Source organism: Quercus suber, unplaced genomic scaffold (genome assembly GCF_002906115.3).
Source record: "Quercus suber isolate HL8 unplaced genomic scaffold, Cork oak 2.0 scaffold_260, whole genome shotgun sequence".
Taxonomy (NCBI): Eukaryota; Viridiplantae; Streptophyta; class Magnoliopsida; order Fagales; family Fagaceae; genus Quercus; species Quercus suber.
Window position 1 is genome coordinate 865,250 of NW_027069716.1, and position 27,127 is coordinate 892,376.

At 34.4% G+C, this 27,127-nt stretch overlaps 1 protein-coding gene, 2 long non-coding RNA genes and 1 pseudogene across 5 annotated transcripts; 2 read left to right on the plus strand and 2 right to left on the minus strand.

Annotated features, from left to right (window-relative positions):
* Positions 1-3,816: 3,816 nt before the first annotated feature.
* Positions 3,817-4,474, minus strand: LOC136070796 (uncharacterized). Its single transcript, XM_065781228.1, has 2 exons — positions 3,922-4,474; positions 3,817-3,836 (listed from the first exon to the last, which is right to left on the minus strand). The coding sequence occupies exons 1-2, from the start codon at positions 4,472-4,474 to the stop codon at positions 3,817-3,819; spliced, it is 573 nt and encodes a 190-aa protein (XP_065637300.1).
* Positions 4,475-9,773: 5,299 nt separating this feature from the next.
* On the plus strand, positions 9,774-11,004 carry LOC112019053 (uncharacterized; annotated as a pseudogene).
* A 4,199-nt stretch (positions 11,005-15,203) lies between these two features.
* Positions 15,204-18,911, plus strand: LOC136070793 (uncharacterized). The gene is made up of 3 exons (XR_010632036.1): positions 15,204-15,396; positions 18,312-18,372; positions 18,790-18,911. It is a non-coding gene; the product is annotated as an uncharacterized LOC136070793 (long non-coding RNA).
* Positions 18,912-19,249: 338 nt separating this feature from the next.
* LOC136070801 (uncharacterized) lies at positions 19,250-21,903 on the minus strand. 3 transcript variants are annotated; one of them, XR_010632052.1, is made up of 3 exons: positions 21,471-21,903; positions 20,057-20,488; positions 19,250-19,415 (listed from the first exon to the last, which is right to left on the minus strand). It is a non-coding gene; the product is annotated as an uncharacterized LOC136070801 (long non-coding RNA). The 3 variants fall into 3 exon arrangements; XR_010632051.1 differs by having other exon boundaries at positions 19,250-19,377; positions 21,471-21,902; XR_010632050.1 differs by lacking the exon at positions 19,250-19,415 and adding an exon at positions 19,607-19,899 and having other exon boundaries at positions 21,471-21,901.
* Positions 21,904-27,127: the final 5,224 nt, after the last annotated feature.

The window sequence follows — 27,127 nt, forward strand, 5'->3', positions numbered from 1 at the left end:
AAATTATTTTTGAGTGAATCATTAATTAAGTGTGTGTTTGGGTTGCACTTAAAATTTAAAATTATTTCACTATTTAGCTTATTTTTGCTACTATTTATGGGTCCCACTGCATTTTTTGACACTATTTTATGGGCCCTACTGTATTATTTCAACTAACTTTTACTTTTATCTATAGTACTTTTAGCAATAATTTTTTAGTTTCAGTAAAATAAGTGGTATCCAAACACACCTTAAACTACAATTTTGGGGCCTTTTTAAGTAGAGGCTTTGGGCTATATCAAGTGACTTAACCCTACTTTCGATTGTAGGTGGATCCGTCAAGGTGGTGTTAGAATTCTACAATTGCGTCAGTTTCCTCTATGTTCCCACGCATGTCTAAAATACTAATTTTCACATGTTTTTGTGAGCACAAATTCTTGGTTGATTTGCAGACAACGATCTTGGAGACTTGTGAATTCTGAGGGCGAACTCAAACTAATGTTGGAAACCCTAACTTGATTTATTCCATTATAGTCAGTAGTGTCACTAGTGTGCTCTTTGGTTCTTATCACCATTTATATATTATTAAAAGCTGAAGCGCAGTATTTAATGTTACTACGCTCATATTGAGTCACATCAGCAGTCACGTCATCATTTTTTGTTTCCAATTTTTCTTATATATATATATATATATATATTTTAAACATTTTCTCATTTAAGGTGACTTAAAAACTCCATTATTTAAAAAATAAAATATCTTTTAACCATTATTTTTATTATTAATTTTCCAAAACTCTCCCTCCCTTTTACCTCTTCATCTCCCCACTACTTTCTACCTTAATATCATTCTTTCTCTACCTTGTTATCTTCCTTTATTTTGACTCTTCTTATTCTCAACATCTTACTATAAATTTGACATTTTCTTTTTCATTCTCTGTATATTTTCCTCACACAAAAAAGGTTAGCTCTCTCTCTCTCTCTCTCTCTCTCTCTCTCTCTCTCTCTCTCTCTCTCTTTGTTTTTCATTTTTTGTTTGATTTTTTATTTTTATTTTTATTGCATCAATTCTTTAGGTTGATGAATTTTTGTGTTAATTAGAATTCTATTTGGGGTTGATGTAATTTAGTTTTGCATTTTAAGTTGTTATCTTTTATATTCTCTTTGATTAAATATTATCTTTTTGCATTATACATATAGTATATAATAATATAATGTTATTATATTACATAGAATGACTTGGATAATTTGATGTTTCTTGCTATATATTTTATTTTTACTCTCTTTTCCTCTCGTCTTATTTCATTTAATATTTAAATCCAGTCACATCCTCCATACTATTAAATTATGCAGCACAAATCAAGAAAATGGCTAGACACAAACCTGCCTTCCTTTACCATACATTGGGGGAATCAATATATTTGTGTGATAAAGGGTCATATAATTTAGATAGCACACTTTGAATGTGTCTAGACCCATAGATTAAGCAATTTGTAGACTTAAAAGGCTATTGAGAATGAATTTTTTTAATCAAGTCCAAAAAAATATGAACTACTATATATCATTTAGATAAAAACTTTTATCATAGATACATTAATATTTTTTGGCCACAAATTTAAATCACGCAAACTTAATAATTTTATATCATGTGTTAGCATTGTCTCTACTTCTTCTTCTTCTCAAAAATATTATGTATCATCTTTAAAGGATGCCAACAATATTGATCTTATAGGGAAAGTTACATAAAATATTGAGAAAAATGTTTTATATTACAATCTACTTAAAATGTTTTTAAAATATTTAAATCTTTCTATTTTTCATATCATTGACGTGTTTTACAATTACCGCATGTGTTAACTTAAGTCTTAATATTCTTAAGTTGTTTCGGCAAAAAAAAAAAAAAAAAAAAAAAACGCCGTCACAAAAGAGGAGTTTATGTAAAGTTTTTTGCAAAATGAAATATCTGTTTGTAAGGCCACCAAACTTGATAATTTGCAAATGATGGAACCACTTGCAACAATATTTGCATAGTTATGTAGTTCCAACTAAAGCAATTGTGTATACTTTTAGTCTTCCAAAAACACACATCTACAAATGGTTAAATGTTCATCTTGGGTAGTTTTGACTTTTCATATAATTTTACCTTTACATATTCATCTATTTTAATTTAGATTAAAAAAAAAACTTTAATTTAGATATTTATAAGTAAACAATGAAATAATGATTCATGAATAAAAAAAAAAAAAAATTATCTATGTATATTTATCTTTTGTAGTTGTAACTTTTTTTTTTTTGAGAATCTGTGTAGTTGTAACTTTACATATAATTTTGCATTTATATATTCATCTACTTTAATTTAGATGTTTATAACTTAATAATGAAATCTATACACAAGGTAATTAAAACAATCATATTTCTACAATTCAAAAAGTCACAATTTCTTTTTTCAAAAAAAGGCCTTATACATTTCCTTGGAATTATTTTTTTAAATTTTTTTATAAAACCTTTGACATACCACTAATCTAACCATTGCATACATTAAAAAAATTTAAAGCTTATTAATATAGATATCTTAATTGACTGAGACCAAACTAGAGAAATGCCTTTCCTATTTCCTTGAAAATTTAGAAGGAAAAAAAAAAAAAAAAACCCCTTTGATATACCATTGACGTAACTACATCTATAACTATTTAAGCCATCAATAATATCTATTTCTTATTGATAACCATAAAATTTATAACTAGCAAGGGAACATACAAAGTAATAAAGAATAAATGAAGGAAAAAATAAAATAAAATCAAACGTCTATTAATAACTGTTATTTGGAAAATAAAAAAGGTGGTCAAGATAAATAAGAAATAAAATAGAGATGACTATACAAAGTACATTAAAAACTTTATAGTACAATAAAATCAACAATTAAATATAATAATATAAAATTTAAACTTAAAACTAATCAAACTCTAAATAGGAAAATTATATATATATATATATATATATATATATATATATATATATATATATATATAATCATAATCTTCATACACCATGACTTAAAAAAATTTAATGAATAGTTCTAACTCTTATTTAATGTCTATGTTAAGCAAATCCTCACACAATAAATATATGATAATGGTAAAAATTGTTATAGAAAAGATTAGAAATATATGATAAAACTATTTAAAAAAAAAAAAAACTCTTTATAAAGTCTAGGACTAAAATAGTATTTGAAAGTTCAAAATGGGTATGAAACACCCTTGAACGTTTAGACCCCAAATTAGAAAATTACCAATTCAAGCTTTATATCAAACAATTAATGTGCGGAATATGATAACAAGCTTATAACAGAATTGATAAACAATCTAAGCCAAATATAAACACATCTACAGCAGTAAATATAAGGCAAAGATAAAGGGAAGAGAAATGCAAACACAAGGACAACTCTCGATGTGTTATCGAAGAGGAAACTGAAGCCCTCGGCGTAAAACCTCTCCGCCGCCCTCCAAGCGGTCAATAATCCACTAGAAAATGTAGTTGGGATACATGAACAGTAGAAGACTCTCCAAGCCTAATCTACCCAAGTACCTAAGCCCTCCAAGCTTCTTGCTTCAACGAGGTTACGCCGAACCTTTTTCTTTTCTAACTTACCGGATTCGCTATAGCCCATAGCATCAACCAATCACCATTGGTTGGAGATAATCTGGGGAAAAACTCTTTTTAATCTGTTAGCCAAAACTTTAGAGACAAGTTTATATAGGACATTACAAAGCGCAATAGGACAAAATTCGGAAATAAATTTTGGGCTTTTAACTTTGGGGATGAGTGTAATGTAAGTATGATTCAAACCTGGCAGTACTTCTCTAACATTCAAACAAAATAAAACAGCCTTAACAATGTCATCGCCAATACTATCCCAATAATGTTGGAAAAATATAGGAGGCATACCATCGGGGCCGGGGGCTTTTAAAGGTGACATCTGCCTTAAGGTCATTTCGACCTCCAAGCTTGTGAACTCCTTAACCAAGTTATCATTCATGTTTGCACTCACCACCTTCTTAGTGTGTTGACATACCCTTTCCATGTCACTTGGATTTGAAGAGGAGAAAAGCTTAGAATAATAGTCTATAATCATGGTTGAAACATTTTCCTCTCCTGAAACCAGGTCCCCATTTGAGTCACGAAGCTCAGATATAGAGTTGTGGTGATAGCGTTGGGACGCCTTATTATGGAAATACTTTGTGTTGCTGTCACCCGAGACCAACCAGTGTGTGTGGCTTCTCTGTTGCCACATTTGTTCTTCCATGCGGAGAAGCTCATTTACTTCAAATTTTAGTTGCAGGAAAAAGTTCACGCTACCACCTTGTATTGCCACTGCCTCTGCTTTACTCAGTATCTTCTTCTTATCCACTAAGGTCTGTGAAATATTACACATTGAGTTCTTGCTCCACTTCTTGAGCTTTGCTTGACACCTATCAATTTTTCCCACAACAGTTGCCATTGGAGAATTAGATTGGACTGCTGCCCAAGACCGAGCCACTGTATCGTGACACCCTTCCCTTTCAAGCCAAAATTGTTCATAACGCCAAGGTTATTGAGGTTTTACTAAGATACACTTAGGTAGGATTAAAATAGGACTGTGATCGGACTGCCCATAGACCAAGGTCCGAACCTTTGTTGTTGGGAAACGATCGATCCACTCAACTGTGCTAACAGCCTTGTCAAGGCGTTCCCATATGACACCTGAGGGGTTCTTCTTAAACCAAGTAAACTTTTTCCCATGAAAGCCTACATCCAACAAGCCACACTCATCTAACACCTCTCGAAACTTTTGCATCTGCCCATACGGACGAGGATGACCCCCTTTCTTCTCATGTGACTTCAAGAGTTCATTAAAATCACCCCCACATAGCCACGGTAAGTCAAACTGATTATGCAGGGTTCTCATCAAATTCCAAGAATTATAGCGAAGATGAGTCTCCCGAGCGCCATAAAAACCTGTAAATCTCCAAGCTTTATCAGTACCTCCATAAATCACTAAATCTATGTGATTAAGGGAGGAAGAAACAACCTGTAAATCAAAATCTTTTTTCCAAAAAAGGGCTAAGCCACCACCAAGATTCACTTTTGAAACACCATAGTAATGACCAAATTGTAGAGAATCACATATACCTGCAAGCCTAGCTTCAACCAGCCATGTTTCGGCTAAGAACACAACTGTAGGACCTTGTGCCTGGATAATATTCTTGAGCTCTTGAACTGTCTGTCGGTTCCCAAGCCCGCAACAGTTCCAACATAGTATACACATAATCCTTGGCAAGGCTGGGAACTAGCCTCCGCCAAAATATTTGAATTTTCCTTATCATCTTGAGAAACCCGAAATTTCTTATTTACTTACAGCCTGCTTATGATTAGTATATCATAAAGGAAAGAAGCAATTTTGACTTAATAACGTTAGAAATATTATTAAAAAAGAAAAGAATGCATCTAGGTGTACAATACAGAGAATAGTAGAGATAATAACTGATGTGTGGCAACAAATGCATAACTGAGTTTGATGTGGGGCTTGGGGTGGGGTCAGGGGGGGCAATTGCCCCTCTTCAACCCCCCCTAGCTCTGCCCCTGGTACACCATATCCCAAGATATCCATGGAATAACATGCAAACCCTATTATATGCCTACTTTCTTATCTCTGGCTTTTTATCATCTTCTTCTAGTTCTTTTCTCTAGTGTTAGGTGTTAGCATCTTTTTTTTGTTCTTTTCTCTTAGTGTTATTAGGTGTTAGCATCTTCTTTCAGAATCCTCAATCTTCATCTTCATCTACAATTACAACCAATATTCATATTTTTCTTAAAATAAAATAGCAGAAACAAACCATCATTTTAGATTCATTTTGATTGCACAAAAATAGTAAACCAAGCTCTCTTATTTATTTATTATTTTTTTAATGTAATTAAAAGTAGTGGTAGAGATAGAATTTCATTTCAAGAAGGGCAAGATTAAATGACAAGATTTAGAACAAAAATAATTTGAAATATTTTAATTGATATTAATAAAAAAATAAATTAACATTTGTAAATTAATGTAGTCATACAAAATCTATAAATCTAAAATATAAATTATTTTTTTTTATACCTACATTAATTAACTTAATTGCTCTTGATGTTTTTTCATATTTTGAAAACACTATATGATTTTTTTTTTTTTAATTTTTAATTTCCAATAGTCTTGAATATATTTTTCATATCATTAAAATAAAGAAATAAAAAATAATCAAGTCATAGCTATTAACAATCAAAGTTAGACATTAATCACCCATTTTCTCTCTCTGTTGTGTGTCTGTGTGTGTGTTTTTTTCTCAAAAAAAGAAAAAGAAAAAAGTAAGAAATTAATCTAACCTTAAAAAAAGTAAGACATTAATCTAAATACGTAAGGTTTACACTCATAATTGATTCCTTAAAATAAGTTGAGAGAATAAATTAATCTAAAAGTGCTAAGTGTATGACAATATAAGTATAAAATTGTATACACACACTGCTATTAGAAAAATATATTTTTCTTTTTTTCTTATAAGTATTTAAAATTTGAGTTTATAGCAAAAATCCAAATTATTTCATTATTGCGCACAAGAATATATATTAAGTTGTTTGAAGCAAAAAGATAGTAATGGCTTTAAGGTATTCTATGCGATTGTCTTATCCTCAGTATTTTTTAATTTTTTTTTTTACAAGATAGAAATTCTACTCAAGTCTAATCTAAGTGTATATGTGCATGAAACTTTCTTCTAGAGACTTGAACCTCAGCCCTTACTCTCTCACACCCCGCAAGCACTTATACTTATGAAGTAACCATTGCACAAAGAGTGTGACATCTAATACTTTTTTAACAGTACGTGTCTTTTTGTTTTAAATATATAATGACAAGTGTTAGTGAATTTTAATCTTTACATTTTTTTTTTTAGTTAGTGGATGATGCGACAGTTTCTCATTAAAATTAAAAAAGATTCCAATTAAAAAAGTACTGAAGGTAAACCAAATCCATTTTGTGCTAGCATGTAATAGGATAATAAATGGTTTTTTTTTTAGGTACTTTTTTCCATTTTGTGTAAAATATAGGAGCCATTAATTTTAAATTTAATGCCATGAGAAAGGAAATTAAAGTGGGAGAATAAGCAAGAAAAGTGCTGAGACTATTGCCTAGCGAGAAGCGTATAAAGATCAAAACTGAAAATAAAACTAAATAGTCGTAAATAGGGAAAAGTTTTAAGATTACAAACATTTTTACAATTTTTATCATAATTGTGATATGACAGGGTGTGATTAGTGAAAAAAATATTGAGTCTATTTGATGATAGTTAACTATTAACAGTTTGCCCTATTAGAATTATGATAAAAATATTGTAGAATAATTTGTTGTCTTAGAAACTCCGTAAAAGCTTCTCAAAAAAAAAAAAAAAAAAAAAAAAAAAACTCCGTAAATAGTGATATGTTTTAAACGTGTGAAGCAACTTTTGTCCATTTGTTCCTAGTTTACGGTTGTTAAAGAAGAGCTGATATCTTGTGAGCTAGACGCATGAGAGATTTTGTTCGGTAAAGAAGAGCTTTATATCGTGCGCTTGGTGCATGACAGATAAGTACTCAGGTGTGTCTTGTTTTTTTTCCTACTTCAGTTTTTTTTTGGGGGGGGGGGGGGGGGGGGGGGGGGGGGGGGGGTAATCATTAAATAGCAATATATAGTGATGTTTTAAACGTGTGAAGCAGCTTTTGTTCATTTGTTCCTTACGGATGAAAATGTGTGTTTGTGTTTTCTTTTTAGTTTATTTTTATTTTTTTAGAAGCACATTTCGCAACTTTTGAGAGATTTTAGCAGGTATTGTGTACTGTTTACAAGACTTACATATATCTTTTTTAACAATTTAAAAAAAAAAAATTAGTTTTACAATATTATTTATACATTTAAAAATGATCTCACTATTTAATTAAGCAAAAGAGGGGGTGGTGGAAGTGATCTCCCTATTTAATTAAACAGAAGGAAATTATGTAGTCGCCCCTCTGGCCCTGCAGTGATTAAAAGTAAACCCTATCTTAATTTAATTTATAAGACTACATTTTATTTATGAAATGAGTTAGCATAGGATTTAAATATACATGAAATAATACACGTGAAAGTTTTTGAAGTTATATAGTAAGTAGACCCTCAAAAAAAAGTTATATAGTAGGTAATAAATATAATAATGAAGTTTATGAGAGTGGAGAGAGCCAGAGGGCTTATATAAAGCCATGCATACATTCTTCAAATGATAAGCAAGAGCGAAAGAAGAAGAAATATGCAAAGAGTTTTCTTTCTCTCCATTTATCCATTCCCTCTTCCTTTGTGAGTAATTACTTCCAACAAAAGCAACCATGCCATCTTCACTATCTCCGGCACCATCTCAAGCCCACTACCTCCAAAACCTCCTAGACTTATCCTGCCCCTTCCTCCCGATGAACTTGAATTTGTCGACAAGAATTTGCCTTCACTGGTGGCTGTCTTGCCTCCTCTAGAGCCGGTGAGTCGTGGCACAAGCTTGGCAATTTCCTTGACACCTTGTTGACATATACCGTATTCTCAAGATTTGGAAAGCATCAAACTCCGTGTGCCTTTGTGGCCTCCTCCACTCCTATTCCAATTCCAACACCAACCTGGCTATATTCGATCCCTCTACTGGTCGTGAAGTGGTTCGCACCCATGTTGGGACGAGGTGGAGAGGTTAATCCACTTGTACTGTATTGTCCCAAGACAGCATCTCATTCGACATGATCTTTTATTCCATTACTCTGATTCAGAACTTGTCGATCACCTTAAGCTTTCAGAGATATCTTGAGTAATGCCATGCACAGGCGTTGTTCAATGAAGAAGAACCATGGAGGAAGAAGTTGCAGGCTCTTTTCCCACTGACGGGATTACTGTGAAGCACATTAACACAGCCAAGATGTCCCAGTCTCTCGAAGGGTGGTGCGGTTTTCCTTTTATTGACCATGGCAGATTTCAGTGAACAATTTTTTGGCTTTCAAGATGCTCTCTTTGATAACTTCAATGGTTGCCTCGAGTTTTTAGGCAACAACTGTGCCCTTGTGGCTTGGGATCGCAAGCCAGGTTTATGGTTGAATTATTTATCGAGGTTGGGAGCCTATATAATTGATAGTGAGAGAGGAAGAGATTTTAAGGAAGAGAGGAAAAGGGTTGGTGGTGGAGGTGTGGTGCAAACTGATAGTCATAGAGATGAAGAAATTGAGCTTGTGGTACCACTGGTTTTTGAAAACTGTAAGAGGGTTTTAGATGTAGGGGAGCAAATAGTTGCAAGGGACTTGTATTGGGAAGCTGTTTGTGATATGTCTAAGAAGAACCTTTGTGGGNGTGATCTCCCTATTTAATTAAACAGTAGGAAATTATGTAGTCGCCCCTCTGGCCCTGCTAGTGATTAAAAGTAAACCCTATCTTAATTTAATTTATAAGACTACATTTTATTTATGAAATGAGTTAGCATAGGATTTAAATATACATGAAATAATACACGTGAAAGTTTTTGAAGTTATATAGTAAGTAGACCCTCAAAAAAAAGTTATATAGTAGGTAATAAATATAATAATGAAGTTTATGAGAGTGGAGAGAGCCAGAGGGCTTATATAAAGCCATGCATACATTCTTCAAATGATAAGCAAGAGCGAAAGAAGAAGAAATATAGCAAAGAGTTTTCTTTCTCTTACATTTAATCCATTCCCTCTTCCTTTGTGAGTAATTACTTCCAACAAAAGCAACCATGCCATCTTCACTATCTCCGGCACCATCTCAAGCCCACTACCTCCAAAACCTCCTAGACTTATCCTGCCCCTTCCTCCACGATGAACTTGAATTTGTCGACAAGAATTTGCCTTCACTGGTGGCTGTCTTGCGCTCCTCTAGAGCCGGTGAGTCGTGGCACAAGCTTGGCAATTTCCTTGACAACCTTGTTGACATATACCGTATTCTCAAGATTTGGAAAGCATCAAACTCCGTGTGCCTTTGTGGCCTCCTCCACTCCTATTCCAATTCCAACACCAACCTGGCTATATTCGATCCCTCTACTGGTCGTGAAGTGGTTCGCACCCATGTTGGGGACGAGGTGGAGAGGTTAATCCACTTGTACTGTATTGTCCCAAGACAGCATCTCATTCGACATGATCTTTTATTCCATTACTCTGATTCAGAACTTGTCGATCACCTTAAGCTTTCAGAGATATCATTGGAGTACATGCACAGGCGTTGTTCAATGAAGAAGAACCATGGAGGAAGAAGTTGCAGGCTCTTTTCCCACTGACGGGATTACTGTGAAGCACATTAACACAGCCAAGATGTCCCAGTCTCTCGAAGGGTGGTTGCGGTTTTCCTTTTATTGACCATGGCAGATTTCAGTGAACAATTTTTTGGCTTTCAAGATGCTCTCTTTGATAACTTCAATGGTTGCCTCGAGTTTTTAGGCAACAACTGTGCCACTTGTGGCTTGGGATCGCAAGCCAGGTTTATGGTTGAATTATTTATCGAGGTTGGGAGCACTATATAATTGATAGTGAGAGAGGAAGAGATTTTAAGGAAGAGAGGAAAAGGGTTGGTGGTGGAGGTGTGGTGCAAACTGATAGTCATAGAGATGAAGAAATTGAGCTTGTGGTACCACTGGTTTTTGAAAACTGTAAGAGGGTTTTAGATGTAGGGGAGCAAATAGTTGCAAGGGACTTGTATTGGGAAGCTGTTTGTGATATGTCTAAGAAGAACCTTCTGTGGGGGAGCCGCATGTGGTGTTGGGTCAGGTTTATTTGACCAAAGGGATGTTTGAGGAGGCTGAGAGAGAGGCTGAGAGAGGGCTAACCCTTATGTTGGAGTGAGGGAGTTCATGGGATAAGAGGATGTCTTGGAAAGGATGGATTGCTTGGGCTAGAGTTTTGTTGATCAAGGCTAAGGAAAAGTCATGGCCTAAGACTTCTAGGGGCATCCACAGCTTGGGTCTTGTGAAATAAAATTGGAGTACAGCCTTGGATTTGTGTGACTCAATAATGATATAATTAAATAATGGCGTTGTTAATCACACACGTGTGCGCATCACATGAGCTTAAATTTGTTACATTTAAGCTAGATTGTGAAATTGTGTATCACTTTGAATTTATATTTGAAATTGTGTTTTGAACGCTTGATTTTCGAGTATCGTGTGTATGTTGTGAACAACAATTTCCCATTAAAGCCTTGGATAGGCAAGTTACATGGATTTAGTATTTCTTTCTAAATTTTATTTTAAATTGTTCGGAGAAATAAAATATGGTGTTACATTTTTCTGTTTGAGTTTTAGTATTTTTAATTTTCTTGTTTCATTTTAACGTTTTTATTCTTGAAATTATATGAAATTTGACTTTGAGACTACCCTTATGCGTTATGCCCCTTATGTCTGCCCCATGAATGATGATTTTAAAAGAAACAAAAAAGTGAACTGTTTTAGGGTAGTAGAAAATTTATTAAGGAGCAAAAATGTTGTGGAAAAGGCAATAGGCAGAAAACGATAAGACTTTTGGCACATTTTTCCATCTTCAGCACAAATATGAAATTCAAATAAAAAATTATTAGAGATTTTTGGAGTACTCGCCTTTCATATATATGAATGATGGATTTTATTATAAATTTAATTATAGTGTTGCCTACTATTATACATTTCCCATTGGCTTTCTTGACCATTGCCATGTTTGCTAGCCAATCGGGGTAATAGACCTCCCTAATGAAGTTCGCCTCCTGTAGCTTGCGAACTTCTTTCGCTATAGCTTGGTCTCGTTCTGGGGCGAATACTCACTTCTTCTATTGGATGGGTGGAAAGGAGGGCGACACGTTTAGTTTATGCACCATGATCAAATGGTCTATTTTCGGCATGTCTTCATGGCTCTAGGCAAATACATCCCAGTTATCTCTGAGGAAAGTCGTAAGCGCTTAGCGGATCGTCGGGCTGGAGAGGGTACCAATCTTGGTCATTTGATCGGGCTTGGAGTCGTCAAGAAGTATCTCTTCAAGCCTTTCAACGGGCTTTGTCACCGTCTACTGTTTTTCTATGCTCATGGCCTGGAGGTGGTAGTCTATCTCCATCATAGCTATGTAGCATTCTCGTGCAGCCACTTGATTTTCGCGCAGCTCCCTTACTTCATAGTCTATAAGGAATTTGATCATTAGGTGGTAGGCCGAGGTTACCGCCTTCCAGGAATTAAGGGTAGGTTGTCCTAGGATGGCATTGTAAGCAAACGAGTAATCGACCACGAGGAATGTTATGTCCTTAGTGATCTGATGGGGGTAGTCGCCAACCGTCACAGAAAATGTGATAGTGCCTAAGGGGAACACCCTTGTCCCTCAAAAACCAACAAGTGGAGCATTTGTCGGAACCAGTCGCTCTTTGTCGATCCTCATCTATTGGAATGCCGGGTAGTAAAGGATGTCAACTGAGTTGCCATTATCAACTAGAACCCGGTGAGTATTGTAATCCCCTACTCGTGTACTAATGACAAGTGCGTCGTCATGCAAGTGATGAAGGCGTCAATCATCCTCTTTGGAGAACCCGATAATGGGGTTGTCAATTTACGCCATTTTTGGTACAGAACCCGTCAGCTAGATGTTCTAAACCATCTTGAGGTAAGTCTTCCAGGCTTTTTTGGACAACCCAGTGGTCGTGCCCCCTATGATTATTCTTATATCTCTTATGGGTGGTCTAGGGTGCTCATTATCCCATTGAGGGGCATGCTCTTGAGGCTGGTCCACTTTTTCCTTGCTAACGAACCTTTGTAGCTTTCCTTGCCTTATAAAAGCTCCAATTTGCTGCTTCAAGTTGTAGCAGTCGGCAGTGTCATAACCATGGTCACGGTGGAAATGGTAGTACTTGTCCCTAGGTTTCTTATTGGGATCTCCTTTCAGCTTTCCAGGGAATGTCAGAGCTCCTTTGTTCTTGATTTGCATAAAGACTTGGTCGATCGGGGCAGTCAGCGGGGTGAAGCTCGTGAAATTTCCTGCGGGAGGTTTGGAGCATCTATCCTTCCGCCGTTCTTCAGTCCTAGCCATCTTTGGCCCCTTGTCTAGTTGTATGTCTTCCTGCCTTTCCCTTTTCTTAGGTTTCTTCTCTTAAGCCAGTAGCGCGTCTTACACGTTCATGTACTTGGTTGCCCTGTAAAGTACATCTGATGGTGCCTTTAGGTCGTTCTTATATAGGGAGAATAGGAACCTACCCTTCTATAGTCCGTTCGTGAAGGCAACTACGAGTATCTTGTTGTCAGCTTCATCGATCGATTGAGCCTCTTTGTTAAAGCGAGTGATGTTGGATTTCAGCGTCTCGTCCTCCCGCTGCTTAATGTTCATTAGACATGCAATAGACTTCTTATACCTGTGTCCCCCGATAAAGTGCGAGGTGAACTGGGCGCTCAACTCTTTGAAGGTATCAATAAAGTTGGGTGTTAGCTTGCTGAACCAGATCCTTGCGGATCCCTTCAGTGTGGTGGGGAAGGCTCTGCACATAATTTCGTTTGGTACCTCTTGTAGGTGCATCAGGGTCTTGAAAGATTCCAGGTGATCTAAGAGGTCCTTGGATCCGACGTAATTCTCCACCTATGGCATACGAAATTTCGGTGGAAGGGGGAATGAAGTGACGGATGTTGTGAATGGCGACTTAGTTCGATGGACCAAGTCATTGAGGTCGCTAGACACCCGTCCTTTAAGGGCATTCATTATAAGGTCCATCCGTTCCTTCATCATCTGCATCTCGGCGACTATGTAAGATAGGACCGTATCAGTGATAGATGGCCGGCTTGTGTCTTGTCGTTTTGGCCTGCTTGGGGCATTGCTCCCTTCTGGCCCTTTTTGGTTCCTTCGCTCAGCGGTGGTGCCTTCTTGGTCTTCCTCCTGAGTATTAAGGTCTACATTCTTTTGGCGCAACTATTCTTCCAGGTCATGGTTTTGTTTAGTGAGTCGTTCCATGGCGGCAGCGAGAGTTTGAACCTGTCTCTCGAGGGCAGTTATGTGTGGTTCGTCTCATTGAATGTCGTTGGTGGTTGCCATCAAGTGAGTGAGCACTATGCAACTTTTTGTCTAGGAGGCGATAGTATGGCTTAAAAATCGCAAGTTCCTATAGACGGCGCCAATTGATGATGCCAAAAATTGTTAGTATGCCGCACAACATTCACGTGCTCGAAACAAGACCTGTGAAACAACAACAAAGAAGAAAACCCTAGGAGAGTAGAAGTGTGGTACTAGTCAAAAACCCTTCGAAGGTTAAGTTAGAGAATTTTTTCACAAGTCTAGAGTGCCAAAACTGGGGTAAATTATGTGTACCTTGGTTTGTGAGGATTTTGGAGTTTTTATAGTAGTAGATGGTTGACATATATTCCTTGGTTTAGAAGTCTTTTCCTTGTAGGAGTCCTTATGAACGTATTTTGCGGAATCCTTTCCTTGTAGGACTCCTCTTGATTAGCATTGAATGTGGGGCGCAAGATATTTCTTTATATGCGCATGTGTAGGGGCCAAGTAAGGCCATGCCAGCATCGTCACTCATACGTAGTCTTCAGCTCTCTCACGTCAGCTTCCTCTCTCGTCAACCACAGTACTGCCGTCAGCTTCAAGGTGGAGCCGTAGACTTCCTATTGTCGTTTCCAAGCAGGTGAAGCTGACGGGGTTAATTAAGATCGTCTCTTTTCACCTTATCATGGGTAAGTGCCAATATTGCAAAATTATCCTTATCAGGAATTTTTGTTGGAAAATAAAAAAACTTTACTTATATAGTTCAGGAACATGTTTTAGGTACTGATAAAGTTAATCCCTTATATAAGGCAAAAAAGTGAATATTAAAAAAAAAAAACATTAAATTAGTGTTTTAATTTATTATTATTTTTTTATATGAAACAGGTCATTACGTAAAATTAAAAATTGTTGGAAATTAGAAAAAAATTCCATAGGTTTTTTACATAAAATAAGAAACACCCAACAATATTAAAAAAAAAAATGATCTATCAATTTAAAATTTTTTAATGTTTTATTTAAAATTTAATTTAACCAATGGTTTGAATGGAGATCAACTAATTGAATTAGTGACCCAAAATTTTTATCAAGTAAATTCCGAAATAGGTTTAATATAGGCATTAAACATTACCATGTAGGATTAAATACTCAAAATCTCAAAGGTTTAGGGAGATTAGTATATATTGTTTTTCTTACAATTTTTATTTGTAAATTAAGGAAAAGCGGATGATTTTGAAAAAAAGAAAAAGAAAAAAGAGAGCGTTTATCCCGCCTCGTGGAGCTCTAAAATCTATAAATACAAAGCTCATTCAAACAAAACCTTCCATTTTCCTGCAAACCAAACACCCCATCTTCTCTGTTCTCTCCCACAGAAAAACCAGGCAAGTCTCTCTCTCTCTCTCTCTCTCTCCCTGTGTGGAAACTATGGATGTGAAATACGGTATCTGATAGCGTATAATCCAGGTTATTGGATATTCAAGTGATCCGTTGCTTTTCTGATCTGAGAAAATAAGAGAGAGTTGAATTCGTTGTTGTTCATGTTCATGTAATTGATTAATTTCTAGCGAATTTGCAGATCGACTTGATTCTTGAATGAAATTGATTTGATTTTGTTTTCCTTTAAAAATTTATACTTCTATTGTGCCTAATATGGTGGATTTAGGTCATAGAGTTTGTGAATTGTTTGAAAATTGAGTTGTATGTTGCTCATTTTTATATCGGATCACATTTGGAGCATTCTGTGGTTAGTGAAGTCTCTCTTATTTTCCATTTTTGTTTAGTTTTGTTAATTAAATCAGTTCGATTCCACTATAACTTACTGTAGCCTTTCAGTTTCACTGCGCTTAGTTTGACTAGAAATTCTCTGAACAGTAACTCTACATTGTGTAAGTGAATTGAATTCTCTTTCATCTTTCACTTTGAAGCGATGATCAAAATGAGATCAGTTCCTTAAAAGCATTTGTAATTTTTGCGAATCTATTTAGTTCGTTTGTATATTGTTTGATGATTCCTGATAAAATTGATTCATTCACCAATTTTTAGAAACTATCTTAGTTTTTCTCATCGTTGAATTAAGCGTCACTGTTTGGATTTGAGGTCTCAGTCCTTTTTCCTTTTTCCTTTTTTTTTTTTTTGGTTGTAAAAAATAATTTAAAAGCATGCATAGCATCGGAATATATTTCACATGCAATACTATGAGAGTGAACATTGGAATATATATAAATAGATTACACTTTGGTTCCGTGTCATCCATAAATCTGATTGGTTCTTTCACATGTCTCTAAATTTCTTTACTGATTTAGCTCTTTTGTTGCTGTATATCCAAATATTTTTCAATTATGAACTTATACATGTACCTGGTGGTCTTGAACCCACAACCTCACTATTCACCTTGCTCCTACAACTTGACCTATAGCTAATTGGTATCATTTCAGATAGATAAGACTAGATTGATGACTATAAATAAAAAGAAAAAGAAAAAAAAAAAGTATACACAATCACACACATATATATATATATATATATTAATGTGCCAACCTTTCATTGATAATATGTCTTCCTGGTTTTTATTGATGAATTTGGGACTCACTAATGACTTTCGGGAATGCTTGATGCTTCACTGTGCGGTTTCTTTCAAGTAATATCTTTGTTATCAAATTTTGAGAGCTTTGTGTGCTATCTTAAAATGGACAAATTTGTCCAATTTTTTGTTTTATCCTTTCTCATTTTTATGCTCTTAATTATTTTTTTTTAAAAACTTTGTTGGCTAGGTTGGATGGTCCTGTAGTTCTGAATTCTAATTGCCTCTTTTTCAATTGAATCCATATCTGAATGTTTCTGGCTTGTTTTCAGTATCCACCTGATTGCACATTTATATTTTTGTATGGCTAAATTAAAGTAGTTTGTCATCTTGTGTAAATTAAAGCTGAGTAAGATGTTTATCTTCATAAATGATTGAACATTTATATTTTTGTATGGCTAAATTAAAGTAGGTTGAATTAGATTTTTATCTTTTGAACTGCCTACTTGGCAAATATTCTCAAGCTGATTTCTTGTCAGCTCATGCATGAGTACCATTTCTGATAAATAAATGATAATGATGACTTAAACATTCACAAGGTATCTTTTTCTCTTTTTTTTTTTTTCTTGCTCTTTTTTGTGGGTTTATCACATGTTTTTCCTTGGGCTTGGGACCAATTTGATCCAAGGTCAGTTCTCCTTGAAATATAAAAATTAACAAAAATGGCATGGAAGTGAATGGAACCAATGCAAGCTGAGGTCCAGTTGGTTTGTAATAGCAATTTTAAGCAACCGCATAATTTATTTTCTCTTGTTTACAAGTTCATAAAATGTTAAATCTCACTGCTTGCTGGTCATTACAACTTATTGGTACTGGTCATGCTATAATTTTGTTCTGAAACAAATTTTAAGCAAAAAAGAAGCATGTCATACAACATATATATATATTTTTCTGAATGAAAAGAATAGTGTATTTCATTTCTATGAATGTAATACATCAGAAATATATCTTTCAATGAAGAGAGGAGTTCCTCAACCAAAATTTTGCTATCTAGTGGGTTTGGGCTCCTATCCTAAGGCTGAAGTATTTGCTGCTTTGTTACAGTCTTTACTTGTACATTTGACACCACCCTCCTGAAAAATTTGGCTCACTCTTTTGCATCCTCGAGCAAGTGATTGACACTGGAAAGATTGGGAATTGTTGAACTGAGGGTTGAAATCATAAATGATAAATCCTCTTCAACAATCATATTTTGCAATCCTATTTCTCTTGTAAACTTTGTTGCCATCACTACTGACAATGCTTACCCTTCCTCAGAATCATTCCCACTAGTATTTTCTCACTCAAAGCAGCTATGGTCACGTACTTGTACCCTGATCCCAACTGAGCTACTTCATTGGAACTTCACACCTTCAAATTTACTTTGTAACAGCCATAAGTGATGCCGTCGACATGACTGTCTCTCTGGTTTGCATGCCATATTCTTGGGCCTGATTTTTGATAAACTTAATAGCATATTGAACAGCTCTTTGTATTAGCAGAGGAGCCTCTATCCTTCCTCCAGTCCACCTGATTCATTTCTCATCCAGCAAAGCATCCATATAACTGGGAAGAAAAATCTCATCTTTTGTGCTCTTAATTATTTTTTTAACTTTGTTGGCTAGGTTGGGTGGTCCTGTAGTTCTGCATTCTAATTGCCTCTTTTTCAATTGAATCCATATCTGAATATTTCTGGCTGTTTTCAGAAGTCAATCATACCTCTAGTTATCTTTGCAGATGGCAGAGTCACAGAAGGGAACTTCATCTATCAAATCAAAAGAGAAAACATCACTGCTAGGTATCTCCTTGTCCTTAAGTATGCAGTAAGATTTTCAAACTTAATGGATTTGGGCCCCTTATCACATAAATAATAGTGTATGAGAATTAGAAAGTAGATGTTTTGTCATGTGCATGACTTAATTTTGTAATGAATTAGTTGGCGATTCTCAGACATCATGGTGTATGTAGAGGGTTCCAAATAAACAAGGCGGGATATAATGTAAGCGTAGGCTAGTGAAATCTGAATTAGCACAACCATAACTTTTTCCTCCAAAGTGTGCCAGAAGACAAGGATCAGTGTGGCCAACCCTAGATTTGGTTGCTTAAATCCTCAAGTTTTGGCATCTTGTTACATATAAATTTACCAGAATTAGTTGTTTATTAATGACATACTCATTTACACATTATAATGAGTCCAATATTCCTCTTTAAGCAGATGATGAAATTGGAAATGAGTTCCTCAGCTCCTGGAAATCAATGTCGGTTACAAAAGATGATGCTATGGATTTTTACTTTGACACAGTAACCAAAGGCAAAAAGAAGGCGTTCAACTTTGAGAAAATGTGAGTACTGAAAAAACATTGTGGTTCATTTGGATGGAGGTGTTTGAAGAGAAGGATTTGAGTTTCAGTTTTTATTTTGAATGACTTGAATAAAGAATAACTGGGAAAAATTTTCTCTGGTAAAAAATTATAGATGGATTAAAGCTTTATTAATATGTGGATGTGAAATGATTAGGTGTAAGATATTATATCAAACCCATATCATAACAAGTGTTTTTGTTCGCGCAAAATCCTCAAAGCTCAAATCCATCATGTGTTCTTAAATTCATACAAAGTAATTTATACTAGCAATTGGTTTTCAAATCCCTTCATTTGAAATCCTCCACAGCAATTTCCTCCCATAGAGATAATCTTCAATCTGCATCCTCCAATACGCGAAGTCTGTGCCATCAAACTTTTCTATTCCAGACGCCTTTCCTGCTTCCTCTGCCATTGCTCCCACTCAAACCTAACCCTAGGCTCTGATACCAGTTGTTGGGAATTTAACCAAAATTCCAACCTGTGAGAAATAATAAAAAATAGAGAAAACACACGCCAAAGAAAAATAATCACACGCACAAGACAGTATTTACGTGGTTCGGCAATTTGCCTACGTCCACGGAGTTGCAGGGATTTCACTATTATCAGGGAAAAAATACAAAGTGCGACTACAGTGTTTTTTTTCTCTTTCTAGAAACACAACAACAATAGTCATCATAAACCCTAATCATAAAAGCGGCTTTTATATCCTGCTTACAGGGTTACAATGGGTTACAAAACGGGCCCAAAAATAAACTAGGCTCCACAAAGCCTAACAGTACATACAGATATTTTTACATCTTCGCCAATTCAATTACACACAAGAAGAGGAAGGATTGCTACTACACATCTTCAACTTTAATAACATATGGCACTTTCAACTGTAAACTTCATTAACAGAAATATAATTATTCTATTGATGAGCATAGGTTGGTTTTGCTGAGCAAGTGGCAGGATTGCAAACACTGTATACAAAATAGGTGTTAAATATTGACCCATTCTCACAGCTCACAAACAAAGCAAGTTGTAGATTTTTTGAAAATTGAGCAAACACTTTAGCAAATTTCAACCATAATCTATTGCCATAATATTATGTTGGTGCCAATCAGTACGAAAAGTCACCTGAAAAAGGCTTTTACAGTTGTCTCTTTAAAGCAGATTAGGACACCCCTGTTATGTCTTTGAAAGACTCCATACTCTCTTGGCCTTTCGTATCGAACAGCATGGCTGGAAAGATGGGTAGTGTCATGGTGGGAGTATTATTGTTGCTGACATTCCGATTGTTGCTGTTTTTGCTGTCCATAACTTCAAGAAATCTATGAAATTTGAAAAGTAGAGACATTGTGGTGGACATAATTAGGGATTTTCAGCACCAACATATTTCAACGCACCTGTTGGTGTTGTCTCTCCATTAGTCACAATTGTGGTGGTGGCAATTTTAGGTGTGCCTCTGGCTATTACTCTGCTTTGGCTTATTCTTTGAAATGCATGATGGATGATCATGCTTGCCTCGACACCTCCTTGCCTGTGAGACACTGGGTTAAACATAACAATCTGCACTGATAGAATAGGCACCCTTACATTAAACAAGATCAAGGTAACATAGTTTTTTCCTTAAAGAAGCAATGAGAGAAGATACTTCCACATAATAGTATTAAATGTTCTTGATATAATGCAAGAAGCAGTTGGTTTAAACACAAGCAGTACTATTTACAACATTGATTCTGAATTGCTTGTGAATATTTCTGGGAGCCCTACCAACAAAGTAATACTTTCTTGGGATGTATTTGATTTGAATATGAATATGAATGAAATCTATAATCCATGTTGAAACCTTTAATTCATGGAAAAAGAGAAGTGGAATCTTGGCGAAGAGGAGGAGTAAGAAGGCTATTCACACCCACAAGAAGGGTTGTGAGACTAAGGATAAAAATTCAGGGGACTGCTTCTATCTAGCCTTTAACATGACATGAGGGTAAAAAAAAAGAGCGCCTCCCTGCCCTCTCTCCCCCACCCCTGGCCCCCAGGTGGCCAATTCGTAAAATAAGACCAACCCAATTAAAAGTTAAGAAGCTACTTCAAAGTAATTATTAGTTTTACTATGTATTATTTATGTATGAATGAGTGTGACTGTGTGAATCAATAATTAATATAGTGCTAGTGGGTTGAGTTTTGTTATTTAGTTCAAAATATTTTTATATAAACAACAACAAATGCATAAAAATAAAAATTTTATATAAATTTAACAAAATTAAATGTTCACACCTACCCACATTAAAACAGATAATGACAATTGATAATAAACTATAATATAATGATTTCGAAATATGAAAACTCGTAGAAGGAAATTGTAAAACTTCTTGTATTTACATGTTCTCTTTTTTAATTAAATTTTATCTCTTTTTTATTAAATTTTATTTAATTTAAGTTTCTTAAATTCTTGAAGCTGCCACTACCATCATGTGAATGAGACATTTGATTTGAGAAAGAACTAAAAGATGCAAATGAAACAACAAAACTAAGGAAGGAGACATACCTTGAGAAAATGTTTCAATGTACCTTGGCATATTCTTAAAAGTTCAATCAAGAGGTTCTCATTTCTTCAAAAGTAGATAGAGATTGAATTCAGCATCCTACACGCAGCATAGATGGTCAAGGCCATCTTTGCTGTTGTCGGAAAGTTTACAGGCAAAATCAGACTAGAGTAATTATCAAACCCCATCCATATATACAGGGAAGAAGCCAAAGCAGAAATATCCTTCATTATGTTCATCCATTCCCAGCGGGATTGCAATGAAGTTGATGATGCTTGCTGTGTCACCTTCTATTATTGGCGCAGAATATGATGACAAAATTCAAACAGATCAACCAACGAGAAATCCTCAACAAGAAGCTAACAAGATAAAAATTATCACTAGATCAGTTTCATCCAACTACACCAAGGAAGAGAGATAGCAATCAAATTGTGTGATGTTAACTGAATTTTACCATTATNTATGTATCAATCAACCATTGGTTTATTATGTCAAAGTTAACCATTTTAAGCATCTGTATTAGTGGGAAGAACCTATATTTTGTCCCAATATGTTCTCCAACTATAACATGCACATGATCCTAGCTAGACTTTTATTTTGGTGTTTTATAGAGTTGAAGAAATTAGCGTTAAGATGATGCCAATTAATTCCTATGGGGCCCAGTTTATTTGTGTCGGTGGAGTGTAGGCCAAATATGAGATAAGGATGGCCAAACCCACTAGAGATGGTCGGCAATGAGGCAGGCTTGTGGGGTTAAGTGTCCTCCATGTCGGCGGAGCCAGCCCAGGAAAGAAGACTAGAACCAATTTTTGAGGTGCTAGCTAGTTCATACAAATTTTCATGAGTTACTCAAGTGGTAAGGCATGGTTGTTGATAGATGAAAACATTGAAAAGCTGAAGATAATTACGGGTTTATATTCCTTTACCATCATAGCTTATCCTTTCAGCTAATTGTAAAAAGGGTCATGTTATATATGATTCACTGTATTTGTCTACCTGTCAATGTTAAGTTTGAGTTCTAAATTATTGACATTAATGGAAGAGAAAAAGAACTGATATGTCAATCAAATACAATTTCCTTCGTCCTTCTTACATGATAATGAATAATCATGCGTGGGAAAGTCATGATTGTATGCTAGATGCTAATATCATGTTCCTTTGATTGAAAGAAAAAACACAAAAAGATTGTAAGCTAGCTAAATAATTTTTTTTTTTTTTTTTTTTAATTTATGGGAAGCTAAATGATGTTAACCTTTTATTTTTCAAAAAGCAAAAGAGATTGCAGGAGTCAATGATAGTTGGATGATTATTAGTTTGTTACAATTTGAATAGGATAACATTAAAATTTATAAACATCATAAACATGGGGAAGGCAGATTCAATAATCAATAATCAATTTCTCATCTAATTTGTTGACTTAATTGATTATTTCTTTAAAAAAAAAAAAAAATCAATTAAGTCAACAAATTAGATGAGAAATTGAGAATCACTAGATAATATATGTTTTTCCTTTTTGAAAAGTATATGTTAATCTTGGTATTGCTAGCTCAATTGTCACTCACATATATCTTAAACCTTTACTGTAATTTGGGAAGAGCATATATATATATATATGTAGAGTGCATTAGGATGAGTCTTGTTGAAGTGCTTATTTGCTTAAAGTACTATTAAAACAAAAAGGGATTTTTTAACATTTTTATTTTTAATCGTAAGTGTGTAACTAATTGGTCAAAATAAATTTAAAAAGTAAAAAGAAAAACGTTTTTAAAAAAAAAAAATTATCAAACACATAAATACAACGGATATGTGAAAGCCCCCACATACATGGGCTGTATTAAGGTTGTAGCCTAATTAATGTGATTAGGGTCAGGGAATAAAGTCAATAAAGTTTGGATATTCTCTATTCAAACCAAAAAAAATGAATCAATGTATATAAAGTATAAACAAATTTCTGAAGACTTCATCATAAAAAAGAAAAAAAAAATCAACGTATATGATTTTCATTGGACCTTAACAACATTAGAAAAATTCAATTAAAATCTTAATTACTATGGATTAAAATCTTAAGTAGAGTGACACTAGAGTTTGGAATGGTTAACTTTACGAGGGAGATTGCAACAAAATATTTGACTTTGACTAATTGACTTGAGAAACTTAGTTAATTAGTCTTTAGCAAGAAGAATAATGGACTTATAACAAGATAATTGTGGGGAAAAAGTCTAGCCATATGTAGTGGGCCTAAAACCCAATGTGAAGGTTATTGTATATCCGAAGAGGTTAAAATTGTCAAGGGGTACTTCGCGTGAAAGAAGGATACATGGGGATGAAGAAACTCCGTCTTAAGAGAGTATTAGTGTTCCGAAGAGATCATTATCCTCGGATGAAAGGATTTTGGGTCATGTAAATATCTAGGGAGTTCGAATGAGTTTACTAGTGATTTCAGCAATCTAGATAAACTTTAGACACGCCTGGAGATAAAAGGAACGGAGAAATATCTAAAAGGAAAAGCTGCCACCTCCATATTAAATGCACTACAACAACTTTTCTGGCCGCATTTATATGGAGAAGACCCCTAAACAGTGTAACTTCAGCTATCGCCACTCACAAAAAGCTGAGGGAGAAACATGACATGACATGCACTTAAGTAGGGAACAAGATGAAGAACAAGTGGACGATGGGGATGATGGGTAAGGATTCTATATAAAGAAGAAGGGCTCCTAATAGAAGGGGAGAGAAAAAAGAAAAAGAAAGGAGAGGTCTGACTGTAACCCTAAGAATTGTAACCTGTATTCGATTTATCATAAGTCTCTTCGGACTTAAACTTACTTGATTTTTATGTGTATTTTCATGCTGGTTTATACTAGGACGTTGTGATCAACCATTATAAGCTCCACAATCAACCTAGCTCTATCATCCACGCTCTACAAATTTATTATTTTTGGGCTTGGGCCACAAATCCTAACCCTACAATAATAAATATGATTTTTATTTGATTTGTAAATGATGGGAGAATCAACTAAAATATTTCACTTTTGCAACTAGGAATATTGTCAAAACTAGGCTTCACAATAAAATATAAGATGATTTTTTAACAAGCTCTTTGATTTTGTATATTTCACAAGACCTATGGCTATGGGATAGTAGGTCTTCATTATCTATCTTATACTTGACCAAAGATGACATCTCTAAGTTAACCTAGTGTATTTCAAAAACTTCGTTTTCTTTAAGCATAATATCACTAACTTGACCTAAGAAACCTAACCCAAATTAGCCTAGGAATTCACAATCTATGTACCACAAAATCAAATTACCAAAAATTCAAAAGAATCAGCTCTTTGTGTCCATGTTAGACTTGAAAAGTCCATGAAATGTAATTAATGACTAACAAATGAACTATTTTTTAGCTATATAAGCTTGGAGTTTCCAACTTATTTCATTTACTTAAATTCCTAAATGTCAAAATAATAAAACTCTTAAGTTAATTTTGTATTGCACTACAACCTAAGTTGCTTCTCTCATAGATAATTCAACGAGAAGCATATACAAATTTATCAGCTAACCCCTTGAGTTGATAAACCAACCAAGCTAGACTAATAAAATTTGACTCTACTCCACTGCACAATAGCACCACAAAGCTTATAAGGTGAGGAAAAAGAAAAAGAAAAAAAAAATCAGTTTGCATACATGCATAAATAACTTGCTGCACTATATAATGATACAATGTGTTTGAACATTACATATTATATACTATATAGACTATAATTGTTTCAGTGGCAGCCACCAGAGCACCTGCACTACAAAATAAATTTCAATGGGGCACTCTTCAAGGCAGAGAATTATGCTGGAATTGGGGTGATAATTCGAAACAACAAGGGGCATGTGATGGGTGCATGTCTATGTCGCAGTGAATCCCCCTTCCTAATACAGCCATAGAAGTGAAGGCGTTGGCAACAAGGCGTGCAATGGAGTTGGCTCTGGAAACGAGTCTCAATAAGGGAGTTTTAGAGGGTGACTCACAGATTCTTATAAATGCTCTAACCACAAACTCTCATAGTCTCTCACAATTTGGTCATATTGTAAATGATATACAGTACTTAGCTTCTCAGTTCTCCATTATTTCATATCCTCATGTACAGAAGCATTGTAATATTGTAGCTCACTTGCTTGCGAGACTAGCAATTTCCTTTTCTTCTTTACAAATCTGGATGGAAGATGTACCACCAGAGATTGCAGATGTACTTTAGGCTGATTTTCATAGCCATAGTTAATAAAGCTTTTGATGTTGATTCTCAAAAAAAAAAAAAAAAAAAAAAAGATGAAGATCTAGAAGAATCTCAAAATGGCAATAAAAAAAATTGAATTTTTACCTCTAGTTTTCTATTGCAAAAGGACTTAGCTTGGGCCTTAAGGCTAGCAATTAAACAAATTTAATGTTACAAATGATCAATCGTAATATGCATGATTACGTCATCTTGACATTTTTTTGGAAGGCTGAAATGGGCAAGAGAACATCAATTAGTGATTAATAGGAAGATTTTATATATATATATATATAATAGGAAAATTGATGTAATATGTGTTGTGTAACTGTAACATAATATTCCTTTATTTATAAATTTTTAAGGAAATTTTGTGAGCATATTATGTCAATCTAGCATATTATAGAAACTAATTCAAATGACAGCAATATTTTCCATTTGAGTGAAGGTATAATGGATTTGACTTCACAAATAATGAATAACTCTAGTAATGATACTTTCCATATATATAATGAAAATTAAATTCATGTTATAATAAGAAATCAAATATTTATATAGTCTTCATGTTCTTATTAGGTCAAGTAACCACACAAGTTTTTCAACGTTTATTGGCTTTCACACATCCTCGAATGGCCCAGGGAAGATGTAGTTTGATTTTTGCCACAATTCTAATATTGGGTTTGTTCTTTCACTGTGAGAACGTTTGGGCAACCGATTATCTTGTTGGAAGTAATATAAATGTTGGACCTTCAACATGGAAGATTGGCCCACTGGACGAAACTTCACAGCAGATGACAAACTCGGAAAGTATGAAACATCATTTTCTTTTTCTTTTTTTAGTTGGTAATACCTGAAATAATTGCATAGTTGTATTAATCGTATTTTAGATTAGATAATAAGAATTATATCCTACACAATGTGGTTGAACTAAATGACTTAGTGTAATCCTTACTTATATTGTATTTGCTTTCACATAATTATTAGTCAATAGACTCAATTCTGATTGTTGTTGACACTCTATTAATTCAAAGTTTTTAAGAAATTTAAAATATTATTTCAATTAAAATTTCTATTGCCAAAAATGTCAAGAAATTTAACCGTAAAATTAATCATTTACCATTAGTTTTGGTTTTAATAAGAACATGGAATTCTGTGATATTATTATTTATTTTTATTATTTACTTTTATCGTCAATTTTGATATTATTACTAAAATAGTTTGGGTTGATGCTATTCATTTTTAACTTATTATGACATCCCAATCTAGCTAGTAACATATAAGATTAGATTAGTCCTATAATTTTTGTTCAAGTTGATTTTGTCTCTAATACACTATTAAGCAATTTGAAGATTCTCCAGTCTATGTTGTGAAAAAGTATATATAGAAGAATGTCAAACAAC

Coding starts and splice junctions, on each gene's coding strand:
- LOC136070796 (XM_065781228.1), bottom strand. CDS start 4,474: ATGGCAACTGTTGTGGGAAAAATTGATAGGTGTCAAGCAAAGCTCAAG. Junction 3,837..3,921: donor AAAAGCCCCCGGCCCCGATG/GTATGCCTCCTA, acceptor TTTGAATGTTAG/AGAAGTACTGCCAGGTTTGA.